Below are 23,223 nucleotides of genomic sequence, written 5' to 3'. Positions count from 1 at the left end.
ATAAAAGCTGTGTATCTCAAGCCTATGTATTTTAATTGTTATGGTAATCCACTACTATGAACCATGGAACCGCAGAACATATTAATTGTAGACTCAGAAAATTCATATGTAACTATTGATGTCTATTCTTTCTGTCTTAATTACTGACTACTAGTTCTGTATGCTGTGAGACTATTGATTAAATGTGTCCATTATGCTCAAGCTAGTCTTGACTCTCCAAGATAACTTTATGCTCTTATGGCTAATAGAAATTAAGCCTGATCTAAGCCTTTGCAAATTTTCATGCAATATTTGGTCTTAACTGGCTATGAAAGAGCTCTGTCTAATGGAAATAAAACAGCAGATTTTTCACCTAGAGTTACAAAAGAACCCAAGCTCTACTCCAAAGATTAGTGATTTAGGCATGCTAAGGAACATTCATCTTCAGCAAAGGATCGTTACCTTGTCGTGGTGCTGGAGCTTGAGCACCTCAATGATGCCATGAGTTAAACCGTGAAGGGCCACCCAAGGCAGGAAGGTCATGACAGAGAGGTCAGACTAAATGCGATCCCTGGGGAAGGTAATGGCAACCCACCCCAGTATTCTTGCCTTGAAAACTAAATGAATCAGTACAACCAGAGATATGTCGGTATACCATCGGAAGATGAGACCCCCAGGTCGGAAGATGGTCAAAATGCTACTGGGGAGGAACAGAGGATGAGTTCAACTAGCCCCAGACGTGATGACGCAGCTAGCTCAAAGCTGAAAGGATTTCACATCAAATGACCACCAGATCTACTACTGTGGACAAGAGGACCACAGAAGAAATGGAGTAGCCTTCATAATTAATAGTAAAGTGGCTAAAGCAGTGCTTGGATACAATCCAAAAAACGATAGAATGATCTCAATTCAAATTCAGGGCAAGCCATCTAACATCACAGTGATCCAAATATACGCCCCAACCACAGATGCTGAAGAAGCTGAGGTAGAGCAGTTCTATGAGGATCTGCAGCACCTACTGGACAACACGCCTAAAAGAGATGTTATTTTCATCACGGGAGACTGGAATGCTAAGGTGGGCAGTCAAATGACACCTGGAATTACAGGTAAGCATGGCCTGGGAGAACAAAACACAGCAGGACATAGGCTGATAGATTTTGCCAAGACAACTCACTCTGCATAACAGACACTCTCTTCCAACAACCTAAGAGATGGCTGTATACATGGACTTCACCAGATGGACAACACCGAAATCAGATTGACTACATCCTTTGCAGCCAAAGGTGGCGGACATCTATACAGTCGGTAAAAACAAGACCTGGAGCTGACCATAGTTCAGATCATGAACTTCTTCTTGCACAATTTAGGATCAGACTAAAGAGATTAGGGAAGACCCACAGATCAGCTAGATATGAGCTCACTAATATTCCTAAGGAATATGCAGTGGAGGTGAAGAATCGATTTAAGGGACTGGACTTAGTAGATAGGGTCCCAGAAGAACTCTGGACAGAAGTTCGCAACTTTGTTCAGGAGGCGGCAACAAAAGACATCCCAAAGAAAGAGAAAACCAAGAAGGCAAAATGGCTGTCTGCTGAGACACTAGAAGTAGCCCAAGAAAGAAGGAAAGCAAAAGGCAAGAGTGATAGGGGGAGATATGCCAAATTAAATGCAAAATTCCAGAGGTTAGCCAGAAGAGATAAGGAATTATTTTTAAACAAGCAATGCGTGGAAGTGGAAGAAGACAATAGAATAGGAAGGACAAGAGACCTCTTCCAGAAAATTAGAAACATCGGAGGTAAATTCCAGGCCAAAATGGGTATGATCAAAAACAAAGATGGCAAGGACCTAACAGAAGAAGAAGAGATCAAGAAAAGGTGGCAAGAAAAGGTGGCAAGAAGATACAGAAGACCTGTATAGGAAGGATAACAATATTGGGGATAGCTTTGACGGTGTGGCCAGTGAGCTAGAGCCAGACATCCTGAAGAGTGAGGTTGAATGGGCCTTAAGAAGCATTGCTAATAACAAGGCAGCAGGAGACGAGGGCATCCCAGCTGAACTGTTCAAAATCTTGCAAGATGATGCTGTCAAGGTAATGCATGCTATATGCCAGCAAATTTGGAAAACACAAGAATGGCCATCAGACTGGAAAAAATCAACTTATATCCCCATACCAAAAAAGGGAAACACTAAAGAAGGTTCAAACTATCGAACAGTGGCACTCATTTCACATGCCAGTAAGGTAATGCTCAAGATCCTGCAAGGTAGACTTCAGCAATTCATGGAGCGAGAATTGCCAGATGTACAAGCTGGGTTTAGAAAAGGCAGAGGAACTAGGGGCCAAATTGCCAATATCCACTGGATAATGGAAAAAGCCAGGGAGTTTCAGAAAAACATCTATTTCTGTTTTATTGACTATTCTAAAGCCTTTGACTGTGTGGACCAGAACAAATTGTGGCAAGCTCTTAGTGGTATGGGGATACCAAATCATCTTGTCTGCCTCCTGAAGACTCCGTATAACGACCAAGTAGCAACAGTAAGAACAGACCACAGAACAACGGACTGGTTTAAGATTGGGAAAGGAGTACGGCAGGGCTGTATACTCTCACCCTACCTATTCAACTTGTACGCAGAACACATCATGCGACATGCTAGGCTTGAGGAATCCAAGGCTGGAGTTAAAATTGCTGGAGAAACATTAACCATCTCAGATATGCAGATGATACCACTTTGATGGCTGAAAGCAAAGAGGAACTGAGGAGCCTTATGATGAAGGTGAAAGAAGAAAGTACAAAAGCTGGCTTGCAGCTAAACCTCAAAAAAACCAAGATTATGGCAACCAGCTTGATTGGTAACTGGCAAATAGAGGGAGAAAATGTAGAAGCAGTGAAAGACTTTGTATTTCTAGGTGCGAAGATTACTGCAGATGCTGACTGCAGTCAGGAAATCAGAAGACACTTAATCCTTGGGAGAAGAGCAATGACAAATCTCGATAAAATAGTTAAGAGCAGAGACATCACACTGACAACAAAGGTCCGCATAGTTAAAGCAATGGTGTTCCCCGTAGTAACATATGGCTGCGAGAGCTGGACCATAAGGAAGGCTGAGAGAAGGAAGATCGATGCTTTTGAACTGTGGTGTTGGAGGAAAATTCTGAGAGTGCCTTGGACTGCAAGAAGATCAAACCAGTCCATCCTCCAGGAAATAAAGCCAGACTGCTGACTTGAGGGAATGATATTAAAGGCCAAACTGAAATACTTTGGCCACATAATGAGAAGCCAGGACACCCTGGAGAAGATGCTGATGCTAGAGAGAGTGGAGGGCAAAAGGAAGAGGGGCCGACCCAGGGCAAGGTGGATGGATGATATTCTAGAGGTGACGGACTCGTCCCTGGGAGAACTGGGGGTGTTGACGACCGACAGGAAGCTCTGGCGTGGGCTGGTCCATGAAGTCACGAAGAGTCGGAAGCGACTGAATGAATAAACAACAACAACAAGGAACATTCATAGTGGCCAAATACTTTATCAAGATTTTGTGCCCAACACTCAAAAAAACGTCTACATTAACCAGACTAAGTGCCTTACTTTTAGCTCTTTCAGAAAGGATTCATGTAAAATGGTCTATACCCATGTTCCTTGGAGGAAATTGAATTAATAACACACATCCTCCTATACTGATCTTTTTTTTCAAATTGGCATTAAAAAAAATTAACTTCTTTCAACAACCAGTCATGGCAAAACAGATGCCAGTCTTATTTTCCCCTGTCTAGCAGACCCTTCAGAGATCATTTCCAAGAGCGGTCAATTTGTGCATTCTTATTTATCATGCAGTAGTTTAGTTTTCCCTGTTTAGAATCTTATGGCTTCTCAGGATAGAATTTTAAAGCTGTAATCTTAGTATTTTACAGTGCTAAGTAACAGTCAGTGATAGTTAACAAATTTTTATTCATTCATTGATATCTAAATTAGATACACTAGACTTATCACTGAAATAGTTCAAACTTTTAGTCACAATTGAATTAAAATTTAAGTATTTAATTCCTTTTATTTTTTAATGTTTTATTCCTTTTGTTTTTACTAGCTGATAATTTAATAGTTGTTTTATTTTAGCAAATTAGCTCTGTATTCCTTAATGGTCTATTTTGTTTTATTTTATTATGGTCCATCTCTATCCCATTTTGAAATTATATTTAATTTTGGTTGTGGACTCTAATAATAAAGCTGCTACTGCTCATTAATTTATTGAACTCAAACTTTGTTTTAAACCATGGTTTTAATCAGGAATTTGAAGTTGTCGTTCTTGTACTATGTTCACGGAGTGGATGGTTCAGTGGATGGTTATGAATTAAGTAGGCACTCCAGTCCTGGTTAGTAGATTTATAGCCATGTAATCAAGGTGTGGTACCTGTTGTAGAGAAATTAAATAAGAAAGCAAAAGTGTGCTGCTTTTTTTTTTTCTCATGTGGAGCAGGACATTTGCTGGCCTACTTCTGAGTTTTGTGTCCACTCTGATTCTGCTTGTCTTACTTAAAACTGCTTCTGATCCCAGCCTATGGCCTCTCTTGAGATTTGAGCCAGGCCTGCTGAATAGCAGAGCAGTTTTGCAATAGAAATACTCCACCCCGAGTGTCCCTGTGGGTAGGGCAGACTCAGTGGCTTCAGCAGCACTTTACAAGGGAAGGTTGGGAACACAGCCTCCTCATGCGCAGCCAAACATATGTTCATCTGGTCTAGTCCTGCACATGCCCTGGAGCAGAGAAATAACTTGGAAGTGCTCCACCTTCTTCCCTTCGCACCTCCTCCTCTGCTTCCCACAATCACAGGATCTTGAAAAAAGTGCTTGAGGAATGGGATACAGGGATCTTAGAAAGAAGACCAAGAGATCATGTGGACTGGCAAGTTAACTTGGCAAAGTCATAGCACTGATACTGGCTCGTTCTTCATCTATGAAAAAAGTAAACTGAAATATATAAGAATAGGAAAGTGGTTGCAATGAGTGCATCGACCTCTGCTTCTGGGCCTTTAAAATCAGTCTGATTTGCAGATGTTAGTGGGTGGTAACACCTATACTGTGAAAAGCATAACCACCTGACTTCTGTAGCTAACACTGCTAGATGCCTAGGGAGATGCAAAATCTTTTTTTCCCCTCTGTACTGGCCAGGTGGCCACTTCAGATATGAATATTAATTTTTTTTTTGCATTTTTTAGGTCTACAAGAGATTTTCCAGTTTTTTTTTATCTTAAAAGACACAAGGACATATTTTCACTCCAAATGTATATTGGATTTATACTGTTACAATCCCCCCCACCCCCAGTCCTGGAAACTGCGGTCTGATGTGCTGAGAATTTTGTTAAGAGACCCTTAGTCCTCTTTCTTAGAACTACAAATTCCCAGGATTACCTGGCAGAGTAAATTACTGTTAAATTTATTTGTAATAACTCCCAGTTTAGTGCCAGCAGAATGGTGCACGAGAGTGCTTGCTTCCTAAAACTGTAGAGATGGTCACTTAAACAATATGATCTAGGGGAGAAACTGCATCCTTTGGCATTATAGATAATATTGAACGTCACCCACCAATGGAGTTCACAGCTTGCACTAAACCATAGTTGGTTTAAACCTGGTGTACTGAATCACAATTGGCTGGATTTGCATAAGATGTGAAGCCAGAAACTATGGTTTACAAACCAAAATTGCTGGGTTTCTACATCACACTAAGTCAAATCTAAATAGAGCTCATTATGATTTAGTGCAAGCCAATATGTGCTCACTATATTAAAGCGAGAGCCAGTTTGGTGTAGTGGTTAAAGGCATCAGGCTAGAAACCGGGAGACCGTGAGTTCTAGTCCCGCCTTAGGCACGAAGCCAGCTGCGTGACCTTGGGCCAGTCACTCTCTCTCAGCCCTAGAAAGGAGGCAATGGCAAGCCACTTCTGAAAACCCTTGCCATGAAAACTGCAGGGACTTGTCCAGGCAGTTTCCAAGAATTGGACACGACTGAACGGATTAAAAGAAAGAAAGATATTAAGGCAACAGTATTCAATGGGGCAATTATAGTCACCAATAAGAGTGAATACACTAGTTAGAAAACTACAGTTCTGCAGCAGAATTGCTGTTTGGATACTGAAAAATGTTTTCTGGATGGAAGACCCCTTGCTCTTCTGAAACATATGAGCAAGGGCTCTATATTTGTTGCACAGAGACAGGGATCGTCTGTAAAAAGAGCCCAAGCTGAGAATGTTCTAACCAAATTTACTTGCTGACTGTATGATTATGACATCAAAGGTGTCTTGACCAATGATAGCTAGGCTGTTTTTTTCCCCCTTCCTTTTATACTATCCTCTCTGATGGTGGCAGTGTTTGGGGGCCTTTGTTACATTCAGGGGTTCAGATCCATCGGGAGGGTGGAACTTCTGATCATCCTGGATGAGGAAACCTCCTTACTTCTCCCCATCCGGGGACTAAAGGCAATTGGCCAGGGACCGCTTTGGGTCAGGATGGGTGGTGTGAGGGGATTCTAGCCCTGAGAGGGGGAAGGAGCTTGAAACTCCCTGAAGCAAATCTCCTCTGACCCATTCTGATCTCACAAATGTATGTTTTTGTTTTACTTAACTTGTAAATGCTTCCATGTCTAGGAAGCAGAAGCGGGGAAGGAACCTTTGTCCCAAGGGTCTCTCCCTTTGATGCAGACCCAGTGTGGGTAAATTAACTGGGGCCTTTGTACCAAAAGGAGACAAGAGCATTCTTCTGTCTTCCACCTTTGAACCTTTTCAGCAAGGCATTCTATACATGTAACTTATAGCTCCTTTATGCGCACAGTGATTAGAGGTCAGAGTTGTCCATTTATGAAGAACTGAAAGCAAGATTAGACCGAGTGCAATGGGAATTCCACATACCTCACTGTGTTTCTGTCATCTGCAATGGAGTCTTGTCTTACTAGCTGTCTTTGCCTTGCCTGTCCCTGCAGCCACTTAATGCATTCTCTCTCCTTGCCATGCAGCCTTATGTCTCAGTGGCCCAGCAGATGGCACCCCCAAGCCCCAGTGGCAGCTGCAACAACAACAGTAGCAGCAGCAGCAGCAGCGGGCCAGGTGGTGGCGGAGGTGGCGGGGACCAGCTGAGCAAAACAAATTTGTATATCCGGGGCCTGCATCCTGGTACCACCGATCAGGATCTTGTCAAACTCTGCCAACCGTAAGTTGCTATGATCCAAGAAACATCATAGGGGGTCAGTCATATGGGGGGAGGCAAATGAACCAGGGGCCAAATGTTGTATGCTTGCCATCTAAACCTTGGTCTGCAGTACTCTGTTTCCAGTGGGAATTGATCTTAGTGGCCTTCCCCAGTACTGAGCACTCTCCACCCTTCCTGAATTCAGCAAAAAACGATACTGTCATGGAATGCATGTCCCCATTGCTGATCCCTCTTCTGCCTCTATGGCCTCTCTTTCAAGCCACTGCAGTCCCTGACTTCCTCCAGGTGACAAATCCTAACAAGCCCCATGAGGCTGCCCTTGGATAGGGTTGGAAAAATGGAGAACATAGTTCTGTAACACCAGTACAGCTAAGGATGAATTAAGCCTCTCATTCATGGGGGCAACATGAAGGCAGTTGTATGGGATATAGCAGAAAATATGTTTGTATATGTTTGGGTGCAAGTGGCATGGTTTGTGCATTATTGTATCATGGTTGGGCAAAATTGGGGAAAGGCTTGGAGAGGGTATGTTCCTTCTTCCTGCTAAGGTAGATAGGCTGAAGTGATGTTGCCACAAGCCCTGCAAAATTTATGAAGAAACATAGGCAGTAAGCCATTTTCAGATCATGTTCCTATGCTAAGGCCATGAGACTATCCAAGTTGATGACTGAAGGACTTCATGGGCCGTGAGGAAAGACTTGAGAGAAAGCAGAAAGAGATTTAGCCATGTCACCAAAACCGGAGGAGTAGTTTAAGCCTTTAACCATCTAGAACTCTCAGTTGGGGATTCAGTGACCACCCAGCTATTGTGGGGATGATCAGTCAAATCAGTACGGAAGACGGATCTCCAACAAACCAGGGCAGGTCAGGTCTTGATCAGGTTTGCTTACAGGTTGGAGGAATTTAGGGACTCTTTCCACAATGGGATAGACAGATCCCCTGAGGAATTTTCATTCCTTTGCCCTATTCTCCTATCTCCCACTGTCATTCTTAACCCCCTTTCCTTCCTTTTCCTCATTCCACAACTTAAACTGGAGCCAAGCCCGAAAGTTTATGGGTGATAGCTTGGCATTCTTCTACCTGGCCCATTTAGGATATTCTGGATGAGAAGTCAAGAAACAAGGCTGAATGTAAGCTCCTCCCACCTCTTTGCATCTCTTTGGTGAAAGACAATGTCCTTCAGGGTAAGGATGGGAAGTTGGCAACATCAGGTCTGAATCCAGCCCTTCTGCTCTGGGTTGTACAGTACCCTGAACTGAAGAGCAGCTTGAACAGGAGGGTCATTATTTGTAGGAAGTTGATCAGGTTTGGAATGCTGCTAGTGCTGTGGATCACCTGATTCTTGGACCCTTGTGGAAATCAGTGATTCACCGTCCTTGTTTTAAGGATGTCAGGAGCCTAAGATCTTACTGCTCTGGTTTCCATGTTGAAACCCATGTCATCCAGAAACTCAGCCCAATACTCAAGTCTTGATTGATCAGAAGTGTTACTTCGGTATCTCCCTGATTTTCCAAGTTATCTAAAGAGTGATGGGAAGGTGGCTGATTCCCAGCTAAAGAGTTCTGAAAGCGACTTCCAGGGGAAAAGAAGGTCGAAGGGGGCTAAGTAGAGAGCAGTCACGTACACATTGCCTGCAGCAACATATTGACATAGTGAAGTCTGTGGCTCCCTAATTGCCTGCCGCGGTTTGCTCTACGCTTTGTCTCCAAGCCTTGCATGAAGGAGACTGAGCGAGGCTCTACTACTTGAAGCTAGGAGGCCAGGAGGGGTGGGTGGGCAGGGGGCTGTTCCTCATTTACCTCAGCTCACCCCAGTCTGGAATGCTGGATCTGGCCCCAAAGCCACACTTGACAAACACGCCTGCTTCATAGCAGGAATCTGCCCAGCTGAGTGTGAGAGAAGGGATCATGGGTGAGAACTGCAAACAGCAGGGAGCTTGGGGAGAACGGAAGGGGAGGGAAGGGAACAAGTCCAAAGCCTAATATTGGCAGGGAATTCTGGACTGCATTCCTGAGTCTGCCCGTATCTTGCAACATCCATGTGTGGTGCCCTCCTCCTACTGGGCCTTAATTCCCACATCTGCAAAGCAAGAGGGCCCCCCCCCCCCTGCATTGGAGATCTGACCACAACCACAGCATTCAGCATGATTCATCTCGCTCTGAAACCCTGCAGCTGGACTCCCTTGAGTCCTGGCTGGGAGGCGCCAGGACTCGGCTGTTCTTGGCGCCAGTCGGATTTCCTGGGCTTGTCCTTCCCCGGGCAGGAAATCCTGCTCGGGGTGAACAGGAAGCATTGCGGGTGGGGTCAGAGGGCAGCTGGGATGGGCTCTCTAGGGCTCAGCAGTTGGGGGAGGGGGAGGAGAGCAGGAGTCGGTTGGCTATTTTTAAAGGGAAACTAATTCAGGGCTTGCACTAGCACCAGATTTTTGGGTGGTTTTTTTTCTTTTGGTAATAGGTTGGAGGAATTTAAGGCTAAATCCTGTCCTAAGGAAGACTGGCCCAAGGAATTGCATGCATATGGTTGAGCTGTGCCCTCACTCTCAGGATGGTGACAGGAAGTTAATGAAGTGGTATAAGAGAAAAGGGCTATTAGAATCATTCTTAGCAAATGACTATACCACCAAGGCTGTTTGTAATGGCCCCAGAACCACTCAGAGGATGCTGAAATAACCATTACACCTTTCGGGGCCTTTCTTCAACTTGCATGGGGAAACTGTGGCAGGAACATGCCCTGGTGACCATCAGTGAGCCACAGTGGTTTTTACAGGGGTGCTCTCTGATGCACTTCACCAGCTGTTTGGCTAGTGCTGCAGTGAGGTGACCCCTAGGGGGCGGGATTGGCCAGGCTCCTATTGCACACTCCATCTCCTCTGATCCCTGGGCGTTCTCTTCCAAAACCTTCCGTTTAAGCAGCAGGAGAGGCTGTGCTCCTGTTATCAGCGATCTGTTCCCTGGCTTGGTGATCTCCCTCAGCCTAAACAGCAGGGGTGGGGTGGACTTCATAGTGAAGCAGGAGAGAGAGAGACAGACTGACAGAAAGACAGTCCTCTCTCTGCTGCTTCACAGTGCAATTTTCCCCGTGAGCTGTTCTTCAGGCCGCTTTTGAACACAGGTTTAGTGCTCCGCTAGAACCGCTGTAAACCCATGTTTGAAATTAGCTTGAGTCGGTGGATACTTGGGCTCCCTTTGAAGGCACCTGTACAAAACGCGTGTGCAAAAGCAAAGCAAGTTTTGATAGGTGGTTCAACTCACTGATTTAGCTCTCTGTCAAAAGTTGCCTCTGCCTCATCCCTATCCCACATTGAGGAAAGTGTTTTCCCACCACTTGGTGGTGCCTGGTGGGAGGGGAAGGAAACAAAGTCAAGAGAAAGCTTATTAGTCCCTGTTTTTTTGTGTGCCCTGCATGCCCATCAATAAGAACAACACCATTTACCAGCATCATACCTGTGGCAGGATAGGGATCACCACTGGGGGCAGCTTCTGTTATGCTGGTATAGTTTTCTGCCAGCTCAAGGACTGGTGGGTACCTCAGCTGTGAGGAACAGCGCCTTGGCTGTTTTAGAGTTCCCAGCTCTCACCTTTCAAGGTTTTAATACAGACTGCTGTAAGGACAACATCCATGCTCTTCTATATATCTATGGTACATAGATACATACACCCAGACTCAGCATTCTGTACGTCTGGGACTGCATTGTGCAAGACTGGAATTTCAGATCCGGTGTGGAACTGCACTTCTTGCAGAGTTTGACATTTATTTGTAAGTTATAATTAGGAATGTGCACTTTCCCCCCTTTTTAAGCTGAACCTCATATTTCACAAAAGTCACATTCCACTGTGTTGGATATAAATTGTTGGATGCACCAACTTTGGATGATCTGTAGTGCAGGGATGGGCAACCTCAGCCTATGCAGCTTTCCAAAGTGCTTTTTGAGGCTCCCAAACCTGTGTCTGACCATGCTACCAAATACTGACTGCATGATTACTGAATTTGGGCAGCATGATTTCCTATCATTTGGAGGCACCCAGGGGTGGAATGGGATTTATATTCTTTAAAAACAGAATTCCCACTCAAAAATGGAAGCTTAGCTCCACCCTGGTGCATAGCCAGCCTCCTCCCAGGTTGTATCACTGACCCCTCTGTAGCCCTCACCCCCCAACCCCACAAAGCCATTGGGTATGACTTCCATCCACCAAACTCGCCCAGCTCTGTTGTAATGGTCCATGTGAAATCCAGCATCACTTTGCCATTCATTTTCTGTCAGGTCTGGGGCCTTGGTCCCTTTGAAATCCAAAGAGCCTGCAATTAATTAATGGTACCTCTTTGATGCAGAGTTATCAAGGCTGCTCCATATCTATGAACATATAGGGACACATCTTGGCCATGCACTGAGGGACTGTCTCATGCTGCCCTGATACCTGCCAGCCATATGTTCTCCAGTTTCAAATATGGCTATTCACTGGGAGACCCACAAGCATTTTTTGCCGAGAAAAATAGCAACTTGTTATCAGGGTTCTCTCTGAACAGGGGCTCCTGTGGGTCTTTTCCCATGAACAGTTGCACTAGTCGCGAAATGAGGGCCATGCCAGGTGCAGTTATGTCCACTATGGAATTTATTTCTTTCATTCACCTTTTTGAGCAGGCTAAGGGTTCCATCACAGGGAGGGTATATCACAGCTTACAAATCTGAAAACAGAGCTATCTAGGGCATTACGCCAATCTGAATAAACTTTTCTAGCCCCTTTTAGCTTCTTGGCTGTCACGGTGAAAAATAAATCATTTACAGTTCTTCTGTGGGATATGGATGGAGAACCAAGGACCCCCACGAAGCATTCTCATCTGGCCTGTGGCGGATCTTCCTTGTCCTCCAATTAATTGGAGAGCAGCTCCAATTCCTGAGTAGAGAAAAACCTTATTTTCAGATCCTCTTGGGGTGGGGGTGGGGGCAGAGAACAGTCTATGAGGGAGAAGCGTTCCAGGGAGGACAATCAGTAGGACTACGTCGATCCACTTCTTGAACTTGCTATAAGAGCTGTGCTAATTCTGTCCCTTATCTTGATGCCTTTCTGTACTTACAGATACGGCAAAATTGTCTCCACCAAGGCCATTCTGGATAAAACAACCAACAAATGCAAAGGTGAGCTCAGCCCGGATTCTGCTCTCAGCCCCATATGGAGAATATCATGTAGTACCTGGAGGGAGAAGGAGGGCTTGAATCAGAGCCTGGAGACAGGCATGGGTTTTGCTCAGGGTTTCTGAAAGGGGGCGTGCAGAGCTATCACATCTCACTGCATCCTCACCACCCCCCTTGCAGTGGCCCGAGGACAAAATTTCTCCCTCAGAAGAGGGGGGTTCCTTCCTTCCTTCCTTCCTTCCTTCCTTCCTTCCTTCCTTCCTTCCTTCCTTCCTTCCTTCCTTCCTTCCTTCCTTTCTTTCTTTCTTTCTTTCACAGGTTTGGGGCTTGTGGTTTCTAAAGCTGAAACCCATGTAAGGCTGGGGGACAGGCCAAGCTTCCTGAGGAGGATGGGCTCTGTCTGGAGGTGGGGATAGTTTATTGGCATGAGGGTGATGGTTGGTGGGGGGAGGAGTTGCATTCCTGTCATGCCAGACATTGCTGGGGAGGAGGGAAGGTGGAGCATCCTCTCAGAGTACCAACTGGAGGAGGAGGGGAAGAGGAAGAAGAGGAGGGGAACCTTGCAGTACGCATGACCTAATGGTGAGACAGATCCTCCTCTCTTGCTTTCGTGCCAATGCTTGCTAACCCGCCAGATAACATTAGTCTTGCCCCTCAGAATGATTGCTGGTTGTGGTGTGCTAGAGGGTGTGGTGCAGCAGAGAATGAAAAGTAGGTGGGTGAGGCAGGAGGTGTTCTACTCTGCTGCAGAGGTGAGTCTCTTTGCTACTCACCTAGAAGTAGAGCGCTGTAGGGAGGATTCCCTATACAAGCATAGAAATGGGACCTCCAAGGTCAACAAGCCTATCTGTCCTCTCCTTGATCCTGCAGGTTATGGCTTTGTGGATTTTGACAGTCCCACAGCAGCTCAGAAAGCCGTGACTGCACTCAAGGCCAGTGGGGTCCAAGCCCAGATGGCCAAGGTAAGCCTTTGGCTGCAGCCCTACGTGGGAGCGCACTCCTTGCTTCAGCAAAGGAGAATAGGAATCTTCCAGACTGCAACCACCACAGCTAAAACTCTAGTGCTACCCCAACAAGACATCCCTTGTGACTTTGCCCTGTTCAGGCAAGAGCTTTCCTATAGCCTGGCCTCTTGCACCCTGCAGCAGCACAGTGGGAGATGCTTTTCTGCAGTTTATTCCCCAGCACTGCTGCAGTGTTTCAAGGGCACTCCGAAACATGTGGTTGGAGTGCTGGTGCTGGGAACGGTCACTGCAAGTAGACACGGTGGTAAATTCTTTTTTTTAATAAGAATTTTATTAATTTTCCAAATATAATTAAAATACCAAATACAGAATATAGAACAGATAGAGAACAGGTCTAAAGGAAAAAGAAAAGCTATAAAAGTGCAGAACAGAGAGAAAGCAGAAACAGAAAGTGACTTCCGACCTTCTCCAATACAGATATGAATACATTTACAAGTATAATCTCTTCCCCTTAGTTAAACCTTAGTAACGTTATTTCTATCAAATCAAGCCATTTAATCATTAAAACCCAAAATCAAAACTTCATTTTTTTCTGACACAAGCAAGTAGTCTAAAAGTGTTGCCATGCAGAAACAAATCCAGAAACAGCATTTTCTCTTATCAGCACTGTTACCGTGGCCATTTGGGCCAGCGCCATCAGTTTAATCATCTAGTCCTCCACTGAAGGTATTTGTGGGTCTTTCCATCTTTGTGCATATAAAATTTTTGCTGCTGTAATCATATATAAAAGCAAAGTCCCATGTTGTTTCTTGAGCTGCTTCTCCATCATGCCCAAGAGAAACAGTTCTGGCTTTTTTTTTTTTTTGTAAGTCCACTTTAAGGATCTTTTGAATATTATTTGGTCCCAGAGTTTTTTGGCCTTTTCTCAAGTCCACCAAAGATGATAAAAAGTTCCTTCACCAAGAGAACATTTCCAACAAGCATTCATGACTCCATTATACATTTTTGACAATTTATCCGGAGTTAAATACCAATGATACATCATTTTATAAAAATTCTCCTTTAAGTTGTAATTCAAAGTAAATTTCAAACCTTTGTTTGACATGTGCTCCAGCATAATGTTGTATCCAAACTTCTTAGCCCATTTAACCATACATTCTTTAACTTGTTCATCTTCTAAATTCATCTGTAACAACATTTTATACATCTTTGTAATAACATATTCATCATTTATACGAAGTTCAATTTTGAATTGTACTGTTTCATTAACAAATCTAACATTCTTTTTATCCACTTTAAAATGTTCTAACAATTGTACATATGTAAACCAATGACACGTAAAGAGTCCCCTTGTTTTAAACTTTGGTTCACCGTCTTCAAAATTTAACAAATCTTTATCACTTAACCAACTTGTTCCCTCCACATTTTCTCTTCTAACAAATGCTTCATGAGGTGACAACCACAATGGTACATTAGGGGACAGTCTTGCTTTATATTTGTTCCAAGCCCTCATTATGGCACTCAAAACAAAATGATTTTTAAAATCTTTATTAACTTTAACTTTACTATACCACAGATAGGCGTGCCAGCCGAATCTCAATTCGTGTGCTTCAAGTTGCAATAACTTCTTATTCTTCAAAGTTATCCATTCCTTCATCCAAAGCAAGCAACAGGCATCAAAATACAATTTTAAATCAGGTAAACCCAAACCTCCTCATTATTTGGCATCTTGTAACAATTTATATTTAATTCTTGGTTTCTTGCCTTGCCAAATGAACTTAGAGATATCCTTCTGCCATTGTTTAGATGGTAAATCTGTCAACAAAATCAGTATAGTCAGAAAAAGAAACAACATCCTAGGCAAAACATTCATCTTAATGGCAGATATTCTCCCCATAAGAGACAATTGTAATTTTTCCCATCTTAACAGATCTTTTTTCACATCATCCCAAATTTTAACATAATTATTCTGAAACAACATACTATTCTTGGTTGATAAAACCACCCCCAAATATTTAACCTTTTTTTCAATCTTAAAATCAGTCTTACCCATCAACAGTTCTTGATTGGACGGAATCATATTTTCGGTCAGCTTCTTTGTTTTTGGTTTATTTACTTTAAGTCCTGCCAATGACCCAAACTCTTTCAATTTCTTCATCAGATGTTCCACAGTATCCTGAGGATCTTGTAGTATTAAAACTAAATCATCAGCAATGATTTAAAGACCTCTTTTTTTAATCTTTAAGCCCTTTATTTGTTCGTCTCTTCTAATATCTTTATTAAAAACTTCCAATACCAAAATAAAGAGCAAAGGCAACAAAGGACATCCTTGTCTTGTCCCTTTTTGTGTATGACACAGTTCAGTTAACTCATCGTTCACAATGATGTTTGCCTTTTGAGGTGTATAAATTGACTTAATTCCCTGAATAAAATACTCGCCAAAGTCCATGTTTTCCAAGACTTTAAACATGCAGCTCCAGTTCAAATTGTCAAATGCTTCCTCTGTGTCTAGGAAGGTAAGAGCCACTTGACATTCATTATGATACTGTAAATATAATGTCCAAAACAATTCTTACATTATATGTCTTTTGGGTAAGAACCCACATTGATCATGGTGGATAAATTCCTGTAGTATTTTCTTCATTCTTTCAGCCAGTATTGAAGCAAATATTTTATAATCATTGTTCAACAATGAAATTGGTCTGTAATTCTTAATTAGAGAAGGGTCTTGTCTAGTGGTGAAGGTGCTGGGCTAGAAACCAGGAGACTGAGAGTTCTAGTCCCGCCTTAGGCATGAAAGCCGGCTGAGTGACCTTGGGCCAGTCATTCTCTCTCAGCCCAGCTCACCTCACAGGGTGGTGGTTGTGGGGAAAATAGGAGGAGGAAGGAGTATTAGGTATGTTTGCCACCTTGAGTTATTTATAAAAAATAATAAAGGCGGGATAAAAATAAATAAAATAAAAGTGCAACATTTATTTATTTATCATATTTCTTCACCGCCCATCTCGTATTGCAACGACTCTGGGCAATGTTAGCTTCTTTCCATGAATCTGGCATTGCAGAACCTAACAAAATAGAGTTCATCGGTCTTTTAAAAGGTTGAAGAATCTTATCTTCAAAACATCTATAATATAATGCAGGTAAACTGTCAGGACCTGGTGCTTTTCCCAATTTAGTTCTTTTTTATGGCTTCGACTATTTCAAAAGTAGTTATACGATTATTCAGTGTTGCTCTCTGTGACTGTGAAAGTTTTGGTAAGTCTTGTTTATTCAAATATTCATCTATCTTCTCCAAGAAGACTTCTTGTTTTTTATACAGGTTAGAGAAAAAAACTATCAAATGCTTTCTTAATCTTCTCATTATTCCACATTTCCTTCTTGAATCTTTAATATCATTTTCTTCTCTCTTTCTTTCCTCAATTTATATGCTAACCATCTTCCTGGTTTATTAGCAAATTCAAAATGTCTCTGTTTAACATATTTCAACTTTGTTTCTATTTCTTTCACAGTCAACATTGACAATTGCTGATGTAATAGCTTAAGTTGGTACACAATAGTCAGTTTTTATGTAGCTCAGTTTCTTTCGGCTTGATCTGATCCAAAACCGTTTGTAACTTTTGTTGAGATTTCTTCCTGAGACTATGGTGATGATGGATAAAATGCCGCCTCATAATTCACTAGTATCCCAAACGGTTTTTAAATCTATTTCATTGTCCAAGTTAAAAAAAAATCATCATAAATAAAAAAAAATCATTTAATTTCCTCTTACAATCCTCTACAACCTTTTCTTTTTGTAAAATTAATTCGTTCAGTCTCCATCTATATGTCCTGAATGTTTTCTTTATTGTCATACTTACAGGATTATGATCAGAAAAAGTCTTTGGTAAAATATCTACTTTAGAAACTTCATTCGCCAAGTCCCTTGAAATCCATATCATATCAATTCTTGAAAAAGATTTATGTCTCTCCAAATAAAAAGTATAATCCTTTGCCAGTCCATTTTTGTATCTCCAAGAGTCCACCAATGCCAACTTGTCCATCAAATCAAAAAAGGATTTTGGTAATTTCCCTTGTTTAATTTGTTTCTCAGATGTTCTGTCAATCAGTGGGGAAATAACTCCATTCTAGTCCCCCATTAGACACCAACTTTGTTACAAAAAAGATGACAATTCATTCAAAAGTTGCGTAAAAAGTTTACTTTTATCTTCAATTGTACATATGCGCCCACAATAATAGATTTAAGTCCATAAAATTCCACTTCAACTGCTACATATCTACCATACTCATCAGCTAATAATAAATGTGGTTTCAAATGTGGTTTAGCATATAATACAGGGCCATTAATTTTCTTCAAACCTGAAATAAATTATTGTCCCAAATTTTTGTTTATCAAATATTTTATATCTTTTTCCCTTATATGAGTTTCTTGTAGGCATATCCCATCACGTTTCAATTTTTTCAAATAATTTTGAAATTATTAAATTAATTTAAAATTAATTTGAAATTGATTAAATTATTAATCAATAAAAAAAATCTTTTTGGAGAGGCGTTTGCCCTGTTTATATTCCATGTGAGACAGTTCAAGGCCATTTTTATGCAAACAACCCACTAAAGTCTTTGGATGTACCACCCATCTCTTCATCTAACCGCCCAGAGTCCCTCCTTGTGGGGGGAGATGGGCGGTGTTAAAAATTTGATAAAATAAAATAAATAAAATAAAATCTTGTATTGTGGAATCCATTTGTTTAGTTCCAGATGCAAACTTTTCAGTTGCATCCTGCTCCAACTTAGTTCCATGCCTGACAAGGAAATCTTTGGCTTTAGGGATTGAAGTTAATCTAAACCTTTGTTGTTGGTAAGTAAAACTTACCTCTTCCAATTTCTCCCAACAAAAAGGAATCCCATTCTTTTTCAGAACATCAGTTAAAAAAGTATATTCTTTTCTCTTCCTTAAAATTCTCACAGGAATTTCTTTCAGTGTAATTATATCCACTTAAGTTTAGAGTCAAAGTGGCCTTGTAGGACCAATTCTCTTGTTTTTCTCCTCGCAAACTGAACCAGAACATCTCTCGGCTTGTTATTTATAGTTGTGTATCTCGAGTTAATGTGAAAGACTTTTTCTATTTCTTCCATCATTTTGTCATCCTCCCATTCAATTAAAGCTGCTAAAGCATGTGAAATCTTATCTTTAAGACTCTCCTCCTTGGCTTCAGGAATCACACTGAGCCTTAAGCAAAATTCTTTATCCCTTAATTCAAGCAGTGCAATTTTGTCAAGTTCTTTCTCCCTTTCACTTTCCAATGCATCAACTCTGCTAGTTACTTGTTTCACATCTCCTTCCATTTTTTCCAATTTCTGCTCCAATCTTTTTCAAAATCAGTAAATTTTGTATCTATCTTTTTCTGAAGAACCTCAAAAGATTGGGCAATATACTATGTACATTTAGTCGTGAACTCCTCAAACATGCTCTTTAGTCCCTCATATTCACCAGAGGCTCATCTTTGTACTCTTCTAGTGGCCATGATTTCTATATGTATAGGCTAGACCCTAGTCCAGATGGGAGATTCCACAGAAGGTTGTGTTGAATGACAGGGCTAAGATCCTGTGGGACTTCCAGATCCAGACAGATAGGCAGGTAGTGGCCAATCAACCAGACATCGTGGTAGTAGACAAGGACCAGAAGACAGCAGTGGTGATAGATGTAGCAGTGCCAACTGACAGCAACATCAGGAAGGAGTATGAGAAGCTGGAGAATTACCAGGACCTGAAGGAGGAATTAGAGAGGATGTGGAAAGTGAAGGCCAAAAGTGGTCCCAGTGGTGGTACGGGCGCTTGGGGCTGTGACTCTCAAGCTGGGAGAGTGGCTCCAACAGATCCCAGGAACAACATCAGAGCTCTTTGTCCAGAAGAGTGCAGTGCTAGGAAGAGGACCAGAGGTTGAGGAATACACATACCACCCATGGGGTGAGAAGGGTTTTGATAGATAGATAGATAGATAGATAGATAGATAGATAGATAGATAGATAGATTGATTGATTGATTTAAAACTTCAATGCTTTAAAATTTAATACTTTGTCTCCCTCTAGTGACCAACGATAATATTTATAGTGGAAGATGACTCCAGTAATAGAAAGTAATTGAAGCTGGGGAGAAAGTTTCCAGTTATAGAGTATCCAGTTACAAAGCCACAAGTTGAAATCAAAAGTCTTTCTTTATAAGTATTTAAAGAAAGTAACCAATCCCAGCTTAAAAAAACAACAGCTGATACTTTCCCAGAGCGACTAAAAAAAGACCAGTCCCAAATCCAACAAAATCTTTTACTTAAAAAATTTTTAAAAATAGAAAATACAACATTTATTCCCTTAAAAAAGAATTTTACTAAAGCAGTTCAACTTTCAGCTTCCTTGCTCAAACTTTAATCCTTTAAAGCAGTTAAAGCATGCAAAAAAGAAATCCCAGAAATAATGAAAGTTCAACCAAGAGAGTCAGTATTCCGTACTGGAGAAAGCCTCTTTAAATTCAATACTTCAAAAGCAAAAAGGTGATTTTAAAAGTGGGGTGGTCGGAGTTAATGTCCGTTTTTCAGCTTCAATGCGGCCTGGAAGAGATGGCAGTCCTGCCTCTCAGCTGATCACTCACTGTTCAGTCGCTGGAACACCGTTTCATGATCCTCTGATGAGGAGCAGCTGTCCAGAGGGCACAGGGAATGTTTCCTTGAATTCTCCTTTCCTGGAGAGTATTTTGCGGCTCTAAGGTCCTGCCTGAGCCGCCAGACAAATGCCGCATTGTTGGTCCTAACCCCGGAGTTTGGTAGGACCGGTCACTCCGCCATTTTCCTCCACCAGAAGTCCCGACATGGTGGTAAATTCTGCAGGTACTCGGGTTTTCTATTCAACCCATCATTCAGATAAGGCCTAAGCAGAGCAAGGGCAACACCCACAGCCAATGTATCTCAGTAATGTATTAGATGTGAATCAGACCCCAGCTGTTATATGAGACCCTACCATAGCAGATCAACTTATTTGTCCATTAAGCCCAGTATCCTGGTCTTGGAATCCCAGAATAATTCCCAGTATCACTCAGTCTCACTTGGTCTGGCACAAGTTTTCCAAGCTCTCTGGCAAAAAGATATTTTTTCAAGAAGCCTTTAAAACTAGAGATGTCAAAGCCTGAAAATAAATTGTTCACATATATGACATATTAATTCCTTTCCAAACACACACCTCTTGGATCTTGCTGATTGCTTTAATTCCACCTTCCCAGAGCTGGTGCCTTCCAGATGTGTTGGGATATGTTCTGGAAATTACAGTGCCACAATTTGGTTGGGGATGGTTGCTTGAACTGTGTGGCAGTTTTGGTATTGAATCAAGGTGCAGATCCTCTTTCCCTTCCAGGGGAGGGAGTGGGGAGAGAGAGAGAGAGCGAGAGCGCGTGCCTTCTAGGGGCTGAAATCAGCCACTACCCAAGGAAGCAGAGAGCTTCAGCACTGTAGTTTCATATAGGAAATAAGTGATGCTGTCTTAGTCCAAGAGTATCTTCACAGTTGATGAGTGGCAGTTGTTGTACCCTGGTGCTCCAGTAGAGTTTTTCACAGAAAATTACACTGTAATCAGGGGTGAGGAACCTGTGCTCCTCTACATTTTGGTAAATTACAGGCCTGGCCAATGGTGGGGTTCCCTTTGAATGTCTTTGACAGTCCGGGTGCATCCAGTCAGAAAGAACACACAGTGTTCCCACATGCATGTAAGGCATGTACGTCATTCACTGTGTGCAGTTCCTGCGGTTAGCACACTTGTGTATGTGATGTAGCAAGCAATACTGTTTGCTGCCTGACTTGCTCTCCCAGATGCTGGGTCCTTCCAATGCATCAGCTTCCCTTCATTCTGCTTCGCAGCAGTGCCACCAGCAGGGTTGCCCAGAGCAGAAACCAGGCTTCTATACCGAGATAATATTCTGAGTTCTCTTTATAGATGGAAAGGCCTCAGTATGCCTAGAGAAAGGGAGGCAGTGAGCATCTCAAGCAGAGGCAGGTGACGCGTTCAGGAAGGGAAGGGACAGTCCAAAAGGAATGCATCCCCAGGATGGGATGGACTATTGCTAGGCAACAGCCTGACTTCTTGTTTCCATAGCAACAGGAGCAGGATCCTACCAACCTCTACCTGTCAAACTTGCCTTTGGGCATGGATGAGGCTGAATTGGAGTCGATGCTGAAGCCATTTGGACAAGTCATCTCTACACGTATCCTGCGTGATGCCAGCGGCACCAGCCGGGGAGTTGGCTTTGCCAGGTCAGGCGGGATGGCCGGGACAGGGTTTGGGATTGTTTGTTGAGTGGTAACTTCTTCAGCCATGCACAGAGGTGGTAGCTGAAAAAGAGGGATAGGCATGTTGATGCTGCACCATAGCCTATGTTCTCTCAGGGAACTCTCAGGAATTTGATCCGTACGAAATCCCACATGTGAACAAGAGCCTTGGGCCATTCCTTTGCCCAAGGATGGTTTTCTGAAAGAATACCTGCACAGAGATTTGTTTGGTCAGCTACTCCTTTATGCATGGAGCATGTGCAAATATGCTGAGCATTTGCAAATATCTCCCTCTTGGTTCAAGGAGCTGATGGATATTTGCCTCTCCACTCCTACCATGTCTTATTCCTATGTTTATGTACAGCTGGAATAGCTGTTGCTTCCCTTTTCTTCTGAGTGAGTTAACTTGGACTGGATATGAACATTACATTCAGCCAGGGATTTGGCTGTTCTATGGAAGTTTTTCTACATGTCTCTGAAGCCATATTATTTTAGCCCAGCTCACTATGTACTGTATGTTGGGACTATTACCATGTGTGCTTCCCATTTTCTCCTTCCCTAAATATGCCATTGCTACCTCACTGAGTGTTCCTGAGCTGACTGAAAGATTAAGATAGGCTGCAGTGAAAGATGGTGGAGCATTGACCCTCAAAATGAATCATTTCCATTTTCAGCAGACAGAAAGAATAAGTTGAACTTCACTGTGCACTTTGTCCTAAAGCCATACAACATGTGGGTAACTTGTGGGCCAAAGAAATCTCCCAGGTGTTTTGATGTGGACTATAAAGCCCCAGGTTACCTCATCCGCTTTTCCCATGGCACCCAACTGCTGTTCAGTCTGCAGTTTAGCCCTGGGGAGAAGCAAGTTATTTAGCCAATTGTTTGAGAGGGGAGGGGAGAAAGACTGGTAGCAGAAAATCAATGATTTGGAAATGGCTTGATCTGGAACAGAATTGCTGGAAGGCAGAAGCATCATTGATCCTACTTAAAGTCAAAGCTTCCTTGATGCTAATAACAATGATGTTGAGCATTGTTGCTGAGAAGGAGGAAAATACATCTGTGTGCGTTTGGTTCCTAACCCAAGCTCACTGCTCAGGATTTGTCTGACTGTAGAACCAACCTAGCAGTTCGAAAACATGCCAATGTGAGTAGATTAATAGATACCGCTTCGGTGGGCAGGTAATGGCATTCTGTGACTGTCATGCTGGCCACATGACCACGGAAGTGTCTATGGACAAACGCCGGCTCTTCAGCTTTGAAATGGAGATGAGCATCGCCCCCTAGAGTTGGACACGACTGGACTTAATGTCAAGGGGAACCTTTACCTTTACCTTTTATGTACATCCAAGCTGCTCCTTTGCTGCTCAGACCCCCACCTGGCTGGGCAGTTTTGTTCCATAGTCTCCCTTTCCTGAGTTAGCTTGGCCATTCTCTTCTGTCCTACACTGCCCTCTGCTGACATATTTCCACATTGCAGCAGACAGCATCTGGTTCCTCCATATTTACCTCCTTCATCATACTTGAAGATGTAAACTTGGACTGTTAGGTAGAATTAGCAATGGCTGGCTAATTATATATTCTTGTCTCCTATAGCTGGTTGTACTGGATGGTTGGTCCTCATGGAGATAGGAGAGAAACTAGAGCAATTGTTTGTACTTC

At 42.6% G+C, this 23,223-nt stretch overlaps 1 protein-coding gene across 4 annotated transcripts in view; it reads left to right on the top strand.

Annotated features, from left to right (window-relative positions):
* RBMS2 (RNA binding motif single stranded interacting protein 2) overlaps positions 1–23,223 on the top strand; it is a 72,155-nt gene that overhangs the window by 31,172 nt on the left and 17,760 nt on the right. For 3 of the 4 annotated variants that reach the window (XM_063293649.1, XM_063293650.1, XM_063293652.1), the window contains exons 2-5: positions 6,973–7,166; positions 12,242–12,300; positions 13,168–13,259; positions 21,392–21,549. In XM_063293649.1, the coding sequence (XP_063149719.1) occupies positions 6,973–7,166; positions 12,242–12,300; positions 13,168–13,259; positions 21,392–21,549 (503 nt within the window). The remainder of the gene's footprint in view (positions 1–6,972; positions 7,167–12,241; positions 12,301–13,167; positions 13,260–21,391; positions 21,550–23,223) is intronic. The other variant, XM_063293651.1, reaches the window with a different exon arrangement.

This window comes from Candoia aspera, chromosome 2 (assembly GCF_035149785.1).
Source record: "Candoia aspera isolate rCanAsp1 chromosome 2, rCanAsp1.hap2, whole genome shotgun sequence".
Lineage (NCBI taxonomy): Eukaryota > Metazoa > Chordata > Lepidosauria > Squamata > Boidae > Candoia > Candoia aspera.
This window is presented reverse-complemented; position numbering and strand designations above follow the sequence as displayed.